Genomic DNA, 12,847 nt, shown 5'->3' on the forward strand with positions numbered 1-12,847 from the left:
AAACTAAACATAAATTCTTTTCTTGAGCTATTCAAATGGTGATTCTTCATGTTCCTGAGATGGCTTCTTTGCATCCTGCATGCTGTGTTTGTGGCTGTGCTGGGGAAGGTGGGCAGAGGTGTGGGAGCTGGACTGTGCTATTCACATCGAGGTGCCCAGCTTCCATGCTGTGATCATGTCTGTTTTGCCTTCCTCTGAAAAGTTCTGGTTTGAGTGCTGTTGTAGCAGTACTTTGCCAGCTATGAACACTGATGGAGCACGTGCCTCTCCCAGGCTGAGGCTGTCTGTGCTGGACACCGGTGTGCCCTGTCCTCCTAGAGCACTAGCGTAGGAGACATTCTATAGAAGTGCCTAATCACTCTCTGACCTCAGCTGTGATTTCTGTTGATGGCACAGTATTTCAATAGAATATTCATCTTTATCATAGCACGCATGCTTACCTTCACCATGGATGCTTCAGTGCATTCTGGAAGAGATGCAGCCTTTTCAGCTGACGCTGCTATCCAGACCTCCCGTTAATCACCTTGGGGAAAGTTCCATAGAGGTGTTTGATTTGGAACAGGAATATTCCTTTCCAGAGGCCTGACCAGCATGGCTTGGGGACTTCCGCACTGGGAATGCCCTCACTGCAGCCCACACCTGCTTTATTTCTTAAATAGTATCACCTTTTTTTAAGCAGGTATTTTGGCATTTTGCTTGCTATGTAAACTACTGTCAGAGTCTATGGCTGTGTTAGTCTAATGCTATCCCAAGGTACAGCTGACAGCTGTGCTTCCTTCAGGCAGTACTGGAACAAAGGTGGAAGAGTCTCAGCAAATACGAAAATAATTTATTTTTTTTAAAAGGGTACAAAGTGCCTTGTAAACCATAGGATGAGGCAAGTTTGAAAGGAAACGGAACATGTAAACCAGACATTCTTCCTAAGAACTGTATAAACAGACCCACATGACTTGTGACACTTGACACTGCAGCACGAGATGGGGCTTTTGATGGGGTCCTATGGAGAAAATGTGAAGCTTTTCATTTCTTCCCCTGCCACTGTGGTTGTCTCTCAGGTAGCAGTAGCAAGGAGGAACAAGTCCCGAAGCATGTGCAATTTATCCATGATCTGTGGGGCAAAAGGCTGCCCCAGGACCTGCTGCATTCGTTTGATGAAGTCCTCTACCTTCAGTTGAATGTCCAGATGGCTGATGTCATCGCCGTCCTGCAGCTTGGGCTTGGCTTTCTGAATGATCAAGTCCATCCGGTCATTGAGCGAACTCCGTAAGTGCTCTGCAAGAGGAAATGCTTGTGGAGAGGGACAACACAGGGGACTACCTGATCAGTTTGGAGACACGTTGCAGCCCGCCATGGACAGTGCTGCAACGAGAAGTGGTTGGGAATTGTGCTTGCCCTCTGATGGCTTCTGTACAAGACCAGCTGGGTGGAAGAAGGGACTGCCCCTCTTGGAGCTCAATCTGCATGTGGAGGGAGCCCAAAAATGCAGAGAGGGCAGAGGCTTTTTTCCTGTGCTAGTGCAGGACTGACAACTGTCTAGCTGCAAAGGAGTTTCCAAAGCTTTTAAAGGCAGTAATCAGCCAGGGCTTCAGGGAGAGTAAGACTATGCATGTGTGATAGTGTGGTCCTCTGCTTTCCTCCATGACAGCCTTAACTCTGGGTAAAAGCAGCTGAAATTGGGAAGACTTTAGGAATTTTTTGGTAAAATTACTTCAGGGAATCATAGGGAAGGTTTCATGACTGCACTGATCTCCTGGGGTCAGAAATGCTGCTGCTTCCACCACCACTGTGGGTGGTGCTCCTTGCTCAGTCCACTAAGTGCTCACTGTGTCCTGGCTCTACCATCTCTCGGCCTTCTGCTTTTCCTCCTAAAGCACCCATTGTGTGTGCAACTTTGACAACAGAGGGGCCAAAGCTTGTCCTTGTGTACTTCCCAATGCCAGGACTGATCCTTTAGGAAGTGGGATATTTCTTAGGGGCTAAACTTAGCAAAGCAAGTTGGGTGCTCTGCTGGATGCAGCATCGCTTCTTTGCTCTGACTGCTGAGGATAGTTACTAACATGGATGGAGGCACGTTATCTTCTGAAGACTCAACGGCTGTGAGTTTAAGACTGATGAACAGGGAGGAGGAAGGGTACTTTGGCTGTTCTACCACAACCTCTTGATAAGATCATGTTTTTTAAGGCCAGAACAGGCTGCTTACCCAGTATTACATTTCGGTAACTCATCAGCAGCAAACTCAAGTACTGCAGCATCTCATCCCATCTTTGCCATGTTGCTGTTTCATCCTGTGACAGGAGACAATAACTGGTTATTAGAAGAGATTTTCTCAGGAAAAAACAATGTAAAGGACGGTTTGGACTGGATACCTGGTATGGCAGCAGCACAGAGGAGTGGCTCAGGAAGTACAGGATCTTGGCCAGAGACAAAGGCAATGTTGTGGGCACGTCACAACTATGCTGGAACAACAGTTCTAGCAGTTTGCAGCGCAGGAGCTGGCTCTCCATGGTGTTTAAGAAAGCTTCCCTGGAACACAAATGGATTTACTGTGGGGGAGACAGCACAGCTTGACCAGGGACTACTGCTCTGGCACGCTCCTGGTGTCCCACTGGCGCTGATCTGGTGTGGGGGCTGCCTAGCAGTGCAGCAGAAGGAAAATAACTGGATATTATGCAGCTTGGCCATGGACATGTTTATGTCCTTAGGTCTGACCTGTGGCAACTCCAGGTTGGTTATGGTCTGTGAAGCAAGCTTAGCTGCTTCATTTCACTCTGCCCAGCAGCCTGTGCAGAAGTTACCCATTCCTGCTGACTTGCAGGGAGCTCAGCCAAGCAAGTGTGAAGCAGGCTCCATGGCCAGCTGGATCTAGGACATCTATCCTGAGAGGAGTGATTGCTTGGTTACAATCAGTTTGGCTTGATTAGACCTAGTGTGTGAGACTATTACTAGTAGGGTCTAAATACTAATATTTAGTATTACTAAAAGGGTCTGAAAGTGTTGTCTACTGGGACTGGCAAATGTGGGTTTGAAATGTCTGTGGGTCTAGTGGTCTCATGTCTACCATACAGTCAGTCATGCCCTTGTGCGTCAGATTCAAATACTGGATTTCTTGGAGAAGCAAACAAAAGCATGCCAGGGCAAAGTTGCAAGAACTGCATCATATTTCTGATGAGCTTCTCGCTTGTCCCTACGAATCAGAGATGCATTTGCCAGTATTCAACCATGCTGATGCAGAGTGCTGCTTTTCAGGCCCTCTTTACAGTTTTTAGGCCCTGCAACTTTAAGAAGTGGGAGAATCAACCTTTCTCAGCCACATGTGAGCTGGAGAGATGCATTGAGCTGATAATGTTTTATCCCTAGGGGATCTGTCAGTCCAACAGCCAGTTTGCTGTCTGGGTCATAAATGAGCCTGTCTTTCTATACCCAATGGGGTTTTCTGCGTGGGGTGCATTTTCTGCATTTACTTGGATGTAAATTGGGAATAAGACTATTACTCACACAGGCAGATGCTGCCTTGCACATATTCGTCTCACCTTTGGCTCCTCAGAGGAATATTCAGTATAAATGGGAATATCACATCTGCAATCTTACAGGAGCTGCAGTTGGGAGATTTGTCCACTTCTACTGCGATGGACAACATCCGCTGGAGCAGAAGCACCACCCTAGGTTAGAGACAGTCAACAGTAATAAACATTACCCCTCGGATTGCAAAAGCAGTGGTGATGGCACCTAGTTCAGCCTCATGCCTTGCAGTGAGGGATGTTGGGGAACGTAGCAGGCTAGATTTGGTGACTCTTGGTGGCTTCTGAATCCGATACTTTTGGAAGCAGAGCTCATCCTCAGATGGGCCCTCATGAGGTCTCAGTGGTGGTACTGAGCATTGGTGGAGCAGCACAGGGCAGCCTGAATGGTGGGCCAAGAGCTCCAGCCTTATGCTACATGTGAAAGGAAGGTGCTAACTGAGACAGTTTCTGACCAGGTGAGGTAGGACCTGCCGGGAGAGACTCTGGCTTCTCCCTGACTTGGGCCCCATGATACCGACAGCAGGGAGCCAGGACTTCTAGGGCTTACTTCTGGGTGAAGAACGCTGGTGGAGCCACCTCTGTCTGATCAGGGCTGGCTAGCTGTGGTGCAGATAAGTTGCATTCGGCCCTTGCTTCTGTCGAAGAGGATGGAATTTCTTGTGTCTGCTCTGGAGGCTGGGAGAACCCAACTCCTGTAACGGCTGCGACCAGCCATTCGACTATCTCCCTGGGACAGACAGAAACAGAAATGTTAGCAGGGACAGGCCTGGTTTTGCTGGGCTCAAGGAAAGACCCTGAGGATGAAGAATATATCCTGTCCTGCTTGGAAAGGACAGAGAATAGCTCTGTTCAGCAGCAGATTTATACACTTGTCAACAGGAGTGCCTCCTTATCAATCCCTCCCTAAGCAATGTGGATCTGATCTTTTTTCTGGGAAAAACCTACTAGGTTCCAGCTGGAAATGCCTTGCATCATCTCTGGTGGATTACTTTTATAAACCTGCTCCTATTCTTTATACTGGGGCCCTACAGTTCCCTGTCTCCCAGGCTTATTTCCTGGAAGGTCTGACCTGGTGTCTCGTCAAGTGTTCCCTGAACCCCTGGCCTTCAGCATCTGATTAGAGAATAGCGGAGAAGGAGGCATCCCTTACTTGACATTGTTGAAGCACATGTCGCATGAAAGCACTTTCTTGGCAATCGACTTCTGCAGCAGGCGCAGCCTCAGGTTCTGCTGGAAATCATCCTCCAGGGTCTGTACCACGTACTGCAGGAAGAGGAGCCAGCCAGGGGGCTTCTCCTGAGGGCAGATGGAGGTGGTATGAGCCCGGTGGAGCACTGGGTAGGGAACACTGGGGAATTTGGCTATCTTGGGTATGGGCTGGTATATGTGAAAGGAGTAGCTCCAGAAGGGGCAATGCCCCTGGGGCTTGACTAGACTTGTTCTACCATTGCACAAGGGTTGTGGCCCACAGAGGCCTTATCTGTTGCTGTGTCTTGTTCAGATGAGATGACCTGTCTACAGCTGTATAGCAGCTTCGGGAGCACCACAGATAAAAGTGGGAGACCCAACCAGCGTTTGCTGCCCTCAGTAGCTGCAATAAAATTGCATGTTGGACATCCTGTAGCAGAGTGCAGCCACAAGGCCCTGGGGCAATGCTTACCCCCAGGCACTGCATATTGGATGACCCCTGCCTGATGCAACATGTGGTGGGAAGTACCTGGTCCTCCATGATGTGTTTCAGCAGCATCCAGTCCCATCCCACAGTGGTGGTGTTTGCTGGATGGAGCCTGCAAGGACAGCAACGTTATTTGTGCCAAACTGCCTGATGGTCTGTCTGGAAGCACAGCAGCCCCTGGTTCTTCCCCAGTCCCACTTGCTCAGGGGCCTGCCCTACCTTCTCCTCTCCAGCTTTGCCCTCTCCTTTTCTTTCCCCCTGGCCATGTTAATTTTTTGGAAGCACCTGACTTGGGCTGTACTCCATGGAGAGCACTGGCACTCCTGGGACTGTGGCTTCACAAAACATTGTGCCTTTCGGTGGGAACCCTGAGGGCAGCAGGGAAACTGCTCCAGCACATCACCCCCGCTGCAGCCCGGGGAAAGCTTTTCTGCATGTCCCAGCGGTGAAGAATGAGATCTGCCCTTCAGGAGCAAGGCAAACACACTCCTTTGTCCTAGAGGGCTCCCTGGTGTCATAGGCTGTCCCTGCACTGTGCGGGCCTGCTACAAAACAATTAAAGCTATAGTTGGAGCTGCTTTCCCTCCTGCATCAGCATCTTCTGCCTCTCTAACCCCCCTATCTTCCATCCACCTAGGGGTTTAGTGGCTTCTGTCTGGGCCAGCAATGGTTCTGACCCACCCTCAAAGACAGCCCAGACTGTGCCTGTGCTAATAATGGGAGGCAGCAGCAAGAGGATCATCCTGGGTTCTAGGGGAAATTGTTCCCTGTTTTATGGGTGAGGGCCATGGAGAATAACCTTCATGCTGGCCAGGATCCTAGAGGTACCTGGCCAGCCCCAGGGCACTGTGGGAAAAGGAACACATACATTTGGATCTTCATCAGGAGCATGTAGGTGTCCTTCAGGATCTCTGCTTGGTGGGAGTCCAACAAGATGTCTCTGATCAGATGGGAGATGATTTCTTTGGGAGGATAGTGCTGGCAGGAGACGAACTCACTCAGGAAATGCAAGGTGCCCTCCAGGAAGTTTTCCTCCATGGTGGTGCGCACCATGCTCAGCTTCCCACTGGGGATGAGTTCGGGTTTCTGCTGTGTGCAAGGCAAGGCAATGGGTGAAAGCTTGCTCCCCATGGCACAGAGGAACTCAGCTGTGATGCAGGGCCTGGCATGAAGGGAACTGCAATAAGCAGAGATCCCAACTGCCTGGCAAAGCTTCCCCCGAAAGGGGAAGCAGAGCAGGGGCTGCTCTAAACCCCGTTTACCTGCTGTGTTTCCCTGTTGTGTGCTACACCTTGCAGGAAGAGGTGCTGGACTCCACTCCTCCTGAAATAGTGCAGTTTGTTCAGCCAGACCTTGCTGTGAGCCTTGGTCGTGGCTGGGGTCACTTGCTGGACCACTTCATGTGGCGGTAAGTCACCTGCTTCCAGTAAAGGCTGCGGTAAGTCACCTGCTTCCAGTAAAGGCCCTAGGGCCTCCCCTGGGGTTAGGATGGCTGGGGCAGGGCTCAGCCTTGGGGGCAACTCTCTTTGCTGGCAAAGGAGGGGAGTCTCTTCCTTCTGGCCATTGGCTCTCCAGCTGTTGCTGCTGTCTGGGCTGGACTGGGACAGGGACTGCAGGTCTGAGTCCAGCAGCACGCTGCCCAGGGACCCCATGTCACTGTTAAAAGTGGTGGTGCTGCAGTTCTGCTCTGAGCTGCAAGAGGACCCGGGGTGAATGGAGGCATGAGAGAAGCCGCCCTTCTCTGTACTTTCTGCCATGTCCGTAGTGGCACTGGGCGCTGCAGGCCCCAGCCCCAACATTGCCTTTGTTTCTTCAGTTGGGGTGGAGCAGAGCTGGGGAAGGGGTGCATGTGCTGCCAGGGCAGCAGGTGCCCACCCGGGGTCCTGGTCAGTGCAGCCAATGGTGCGAGGAGGGCTGTGGGGAGGGCTGCAAGTGTCCTCTGTCAGGTCGATGATGGTGATGCTGCTCCACGGCGCTGGGTCCATGCTTGTGTCCTCGCAGGTCAGATCGATGATCTCCTGTGAGGACAGAGGGGCTGGTGCAGTCAGTGACAGTGGCACTGGGCTGCCTCCATCCTCCCCTGCCAGGGATCTCTGCCATGGTGGTACTGTCACCCCAGCTTAAGAGGAAAAAGGGGCTCATTGGCACCAGCCCAAGAAACCAGGAGCATGGACCCTGCTGCCTGGCTGAGAGGACAGGGCGATGTGGGCAGTAGCAGATCCAAGCTCTAGTGTCAGCCTCTCTCAGCAGCATAGCAGAGCTGAACCCCACCCAGGCTCTTCTTCCCTGCTCTCCCTGTGGCTTCTGACAGCAAATAGCTGCATCTTTTGCTCCAAACACCTCTTGCCTTGGCCTAGAGCGCACCTGGCTGCCTGCTCTGCTCTGCTCCCTCCCAGGATGCAAAATACCAGTCCCACCTCTGCGCTGGCCCGTCACCCCCTGGTCTTCGAGGTGGCTCAGGGGAGTGTCCAAGGCTGGAGCCCCTCGGGCTGAGCCCAGGTGAGACAGACCGTCCCCCAGGTGCAGCTGGGGGACCAAGACACAGGCTCCCCAGGGAAGCATTCAAAGCGCCAAGCTTGATAATATTCCAGAAGCATTTGGACAATGCCCTCAGACACATGGTGTAAAGTTTGGGGTTGTCCTTTGTAGGGATAGGAGCTGGACTTGATGATCGTGGATCCCTTCCAACTTGGGACATTCTATGATTCTGTGACACTGCATGACTGGGACAGGTCCTGACGGAGGGGACGCAGCTGGGACACACACACACTTGCTGACAAAGCTTCTCTGGGTGTGTGACTGGTGGGGGGACACATGGTTGGGGACCAGGCTTGTGCCCTGTGCAGCCACGGGGGGAGGCCTGTGGGGACCAGGATTGTGTGGGTGTGTGAGCACGGGGACACACACTTGGGGACTAAGGGACACATGCTTGGGGACCAGGCTTCTGCCCTGTGAGAGCACAGGGCGGACACGCTTGGGGAACACACACTCTGGGTCCACGCTTGTGCCCTGTGTCACCAAGGAACACACACGTTTTGGGCCTTGTGTGACCAAGGGGGACACACTTGGGGACCGGGCCCATACCCTGTGTAAGCATGGGAGACACACACTTGGGGACCGGACTCCTGCCTTCTGTGAGCATAGGACACCCGCTTGGGGACCAGGTTTGTACCCTGTGTGCCTGTGGCGAGGGACACACACTGGAGAACCAGGCTTGTACCCTGTGTGACCACAGAGGGGGACACATGCTTAGGGACCAGGCTTCTGGGGCACACACACTTGGGGACCAAGATTGTACCCCGTGTCACCAAGGGGCACACATTTGGGACCCAGGCTTGTACCCTGTGTGACGGCGGGAGGGGGGACACACTTGGGGTCCAGGCTCGTCCCCTGTGTGACCACGTAACACACCCTTGAGGTCTATCCCACCCCCTCAGGTCCCCGTGTCCCCCCTCCCTCACCTCCCGCGGCGGAAGCACCGCCATCTTTGCGCCCGCCCCGCCCCCAGCGCCACTCACCGGGTCTCCGAGCGGGACGGCGCCGTCCGCCATCTTGGCGCCGGGGCGGGCGCGGCGGAAGCGGCGTCAGGGCGGGGCGGGGGCCATGGCGCTGTCGCCGTACGTGCAGGCCATGCAGGAGCTGTTCCGCGCCAACACGCGCAGCCGCGAGTTCCCCGCGCACGGCGCCAAGGTGCACTCGGTAGCCTGGAGCTGCTGCGGCCGCCGCCTCGCCTCCGGCTCCTTCGACAAAACCGCCAGCGTCTTCCTGCTCGAGAAGGACCGGCTGGTGAGACCGGCGGGGCTGGGGCCGGTACCGGGAACCCCGGGACTGGGATTAATAATGGGGCCGGCACGGGGAGCGCCGGGATTGGGATTAATGGAGGGGTTAATGGGGATAATGGCTTTGAAATAGAAGAGGGAAGATTCAGACTAGACATTAGGAAGAAATTCTAAGCAGTGAGGGTGGAGAGGCACGGGCGCAGGTTTCGCAGAGGAGCTGTAGCTGCCCCGTCTCTGGAGGTGTTCAAGGCCAGGCTGGATGGGGCTTGGAGCAACCTAATCCAGTGGGAGGCTTGGAACTGGGTGGGGTTTGAGGTCCCTTGCGACCCAAACCATTCCATGATTCAATGTACTTGGAAGAGGAGCATCACTGAGGACCTTAGAGGCTCTGCTGCCTGGTTAGGGAGGTGGAGAGGGCTCCTCTATCCAGGCTGGCCATCGGTGGGAGCGTGACTGAGATGGTACGACTGGACTCCTGTGCCATAACTGGTGGCAGAGTGGGGTGCAGCATACCAGCATCTGGGGCTGGAGTTGGGACTGAGCTGGACTTATCCTTCTGTGCATGGCTGTCCTCTCCCTCCAGGTAAAGGAGAACAACTACCGGGGACATGGGGACAGCGTGGATCAGCTCTGCTGGCACCCTAGCAACCCTGACCTCTTCGTAACAGCGTCTGGGGACAAAACCATCCGCATCTGGGATGTCCGCACCACCAAATGCATCGCAACTGTCAATACTAAAGGTGAGTCCCTGCCTTCCCTGAAGGGCTGTTGGGTCCTGGTAGAACTTCCGCTGTGTGGGAGCTGTCTGCAGTGGGACAGTGTGTTGGACACCAGTCTGTGTCGGTGATTGGGACGTCTTTGCTGACTGCTTTTATCTCTATGTTGTAATCATCTGTAAGGAGGAGCCATAAACTGCAAGGGCTGGTTTACTCTGGTCTCAAGGCTGGAGAAACTACTGAAATATGAGGCTGGCTGTTGAAATTTTCTGTGCGTTTTTGTGTTGAGTCTGGGAGCTGCAAGGCTGGACACTGGGGGAAGGGTATGTTTGCAGAGAGTTGTGTTGGAAGTAAAAATTTACGTGCATTCAGAAAATGATTATTTGAATTCATGGACTGGTTAACCCAGATACCATCTCTTTCTTTGAAATCTCCAATTTTGAATTGTCATGGCTGCAAAGGGCATTGTAAGATGTCAAACAGAAACCTGCCTTATTCTTGCTCTCATCTGTATGTATTTATTGTTAGCTTCTGCTTTTTCTGGATCTCCAAGATCACTGGGTTAAGAGGATGTTTGAGCTGATTAGGTGGTTGCTGTGGTCCCATTGTGGCTGAAATGGGAAAGGCAGTGATGTAGTCATGTAGGCTTGAGGCTGCAGTTCTGTTAAGTTTGATTTTTCAATAACTACGTGTTTGTGTGTCAGACTGCAGGCCTTACAATCTATCCGATTTAGAAGCGGTTTGGAGTTAGTGGAGCAGATTATGTCTTTGGGTCAGGAATAATAGAAGCTGCTGGTCCGCTTAACTTGCAACTGCTGTGGATTTTTGGGTGGAAACAGGACCTGCTGCCTTCCTGTCCCTCCAGGGGAGAACATCAACATCTGCTGGAGCCCTGATGGACAGACCATTGCAGTGGGGAACAAGGATGATGTGGTCACCTTCATTGATGCCAAGACGCATCGCTCCAAAGCTGAGGAACAGTTCAAGTTTGAGGTGAATGAGATCTCCTGGAACAATGATAACAACATGTTCTTCCTCACTAATGGCAATGGCTGCATCAACATCCTCAGGTAGGTGCCTGTGATGGTAGGGGTGCAGGGTAGCTGAGCTGGCAGTGGCAGGCATAAATCTGCAAGCACCTTTGCTGCTTTTTGGGAGCCTGATTCCCAGACCTCTGGTGGAAGCAAGCTTGCCTGGAGCTGAGGTTGCCTCGGTTTTGGGCTGAGTCCCCTGCTAGTGACCCTGGTGCTTTGTCTCCTTCACTTGGCACTCAGGGTTTCCAAGGGTGTGGCCCTACCCCAGCTTGGTTTGCTCACAGTCCCAGTCCCAGCTGCTGTGCTTGTAGATGAGTCCTGCACTCCTCTCACTGCTGCCTGCCCTCTCTATTCATCTCCGCAGCTACCCGGAGCTGAAACCCATTCAGTCCATCAACGCCCATCCCTCAAACTGCATCTGCATCAAGTTTGATCCCATGGGGAAGTATTTTGCCACAGGCAGTGCTGATGCACTGGTCAGCCTCTGGGACGTGGATGAACTGGTGTGTGTGAGGTGCTTCTCAAGGTAGGTAGTGCTGTCCTGGAGCTGTTTGTCTCCCCTCTCTGGTGACCATGCGGGAGATGGCTCATTGCCTGCTTCTCTCTGTTGCTGCAGGCTTGACTGGCCTGTGCGAACGCTGAGCTTTAGCCATGATGGGAAGATGCTGGCATCGGCATCAGAAGATCACTTCATTGACATTGCAGAGGTGGAGACAGGTAACAGTTTCCTTTTGGGGAACAGCAAAGAGAGAATCGGGTGGAGAAGTGCTGATGGAGGGCACTGGGAGAAAGAACTTGGCTGTGCAGAGCAGAGTGCCAGGAGAGGGAGCCTTTGCCTTGTTAGTCTGTGGCAGACGGGCCTGTCATGTCTGTGCCTTGTCACCAGGTGATTAAAAGGCGCTGAAGCAGTGTTTGTTCCTCCTCTTCGCTGCGTGGGAGAGAAGCAGCAGGGGCTTGGCTCCGATGTGTGCTATGGGGCAGTGTGCAGTGGAACGCTGGGGCCTCTCCAGGCTGATGTGGTCTCTTTTTCCATGCAGGAGAGAAGCTCTGGGAAGTGCAATGTGAGTCCCCCACCTTCACAGTGGCTTGGCACCCAAAGAGACCACTGCTCGCCTTTGCCTGTGATGACAAAGATGGCAAATACGACAGCAGCCGGGAGGCAGGCACTGTCAAGCTCTTTGGCCTTCCCAATGACTCCTAATGAGATTGAACTGGGGGAGGCAGTGCTTTCCTGCCCTCAGGGATGGGCGAGTGCTAAATTAGTGTAGGAGTTGGCTTCTCTCCTTGCCTGCTGGCAGTGCTGTGACCTTTGGCTCAGCTCTGTGCATACTGTTCTTGGGAGCACCTGTAAAAAAGCAGCATATGTGCTGGGACGGACAAGGGGAGATGCAAGCAAAGCCCCCCTTGCCATCTGAGGGCTCCTGTCTGGTTCTGGGCTGCTTGTTCCAAAGGTGAGTGGCCAAAGAATGTCACCAAAGGTGAGAGGAGCTCTTGCTCTGCCCAGGCTTCTCAGTGGTGAGCTCCCTAACAGCCCTGTGGTGAGGGCAGCCCTGGAGCACAGCCTGCCCCTTTCCCTCCCAGATATCCCATGTTCCTTCCCCACACTGGGGCAACCAAGGGAGGGTGGGGGGTTGCGAGCTGGGGGATGTTGCCCCAGCTGGGGATTTTTGTTGTTGTGTGTATGGTGTTTTTTTCTAATTTTGATAAATTCCTTTTCCATAATGAAGGTACCTGTGGCTGCGGTGCGGGCAGAAAGGGGTGCTGAGCAGCTTATGTGAGCTTTTCTCCCTTCCCTTTCTTGCTCTATTCGCAAGGGCAAGGCCCTGGTGAGGGAGCTGTCCCCCGCTGTCGCTGTCCCCCGCTGTCGCTCCACCAGGGGGCGCTGCGCCCCCACGCTGGGCACTGGCGACACCAGGGCCAGCGCACGGAGGATGGGGACGGGGCAGAGACCTGTCCCATTTTCGTAGCCCTGCTCCCACCTGGCAGCAGCTGCATGGATGGAGTAGGGCTGTGGCCCCAGCAGAAGATGCTGCCTGTCCCACACCGTGGTCTCCGACCTGTGCAGAGCCCTTCCCCGCGCCCCTGCTAGGGGTGACAGATAATGCCTCCCCTGTCCCTGCTC

The 12,847-nt window shown here is 53.4% G+C and overlaps 2 protein-coding genes across 6 annotated transcripts; one reads left to right on the forward strand and one right to left on the reverse strand.

Moving 5' to 3' along the window:
- Positions 1-849: 849 nt before the first annotated feature.
- SIMC1 (SUMO interacting motifs containing 1) lies at positions 850-8,777 on the reverse strand. Of its 5 annotated transcripts, none has more exons than XM_054079930.1 (10): positions 8,715-8,777; positions 6,459-7,214; positions 6,065-6,285; positions 5,239-5,308; positions 4,672-4,817; positions 4,069-4,248; positions 3,531-3,659; positions 2,367-2,523; positions 2,201-2,285; positions 850-1,272 (listed from the first exon to the last, which is right to left on the reverse strand). In XM_054079930.1, exons 1-10 carry the CDS (start codon positions 8,745-8,747, stop codon positions 1,052-1,054), a joined length of 1,998 nt encoding a protein of 665 aa, XP_053935905.1. In that variant the 5' UTR covers positions 8,748-8,777; the 3' UTR covers positions 850-1,051. The 5 variants fall into 5 exon arrangements, with proteins under 5 accessions (XP_053935905.1, XP_053935904.1, XP_053935902.1 ...); XM_054079929.1 differs by having other exon boundaries at positions 850-1,287; XM_054079927.1 differs by having other exon boundaries at positions 850-1,287; positions 2,201-2,523; positions 6,065-6,282.
- THOC3 (THO complex subunit 3) lies at positions 8,758-12,415 on the forward strand. Its single transcript, XM_054079931.1, has 6 exons — positions 8,758-8,982; positions 9,559-9,715; positions 10,557-10,761; positions 11,090-11,251; positions 11,342-11,442; positions 11,763-12,415. Exons 1-6 carry the CDS (start codon positions 8,800-8,802, stop codon positions 11,924-11,926), a joined length of 972 nt encoding a protein of 323 aa, XP_053935906.1. The 5' UTR covers positions 8,758-8,799; the 3' UTR covers positions 11,927-12,415.
- The last annotated feature ends 432 nt before the right edge of the window (positions 12,416-12,847 follow it).

The sequence above is a fragment of the Cuculus canorus genome, chromosome 14, assembly GCF_017976375.1.
Source record: "Cuculus canorus isolate bCucCan1 chromosome 14, bCucCan1.pri, whole genome shotgun sequence".
Classification (NCBI taxonomy): domain Eukaryota; kingdom Metazoa; phylum Chordata; class Aves; order Cuculiformes; family Cuculidae; genus Cuculus; species Cuculus canorus.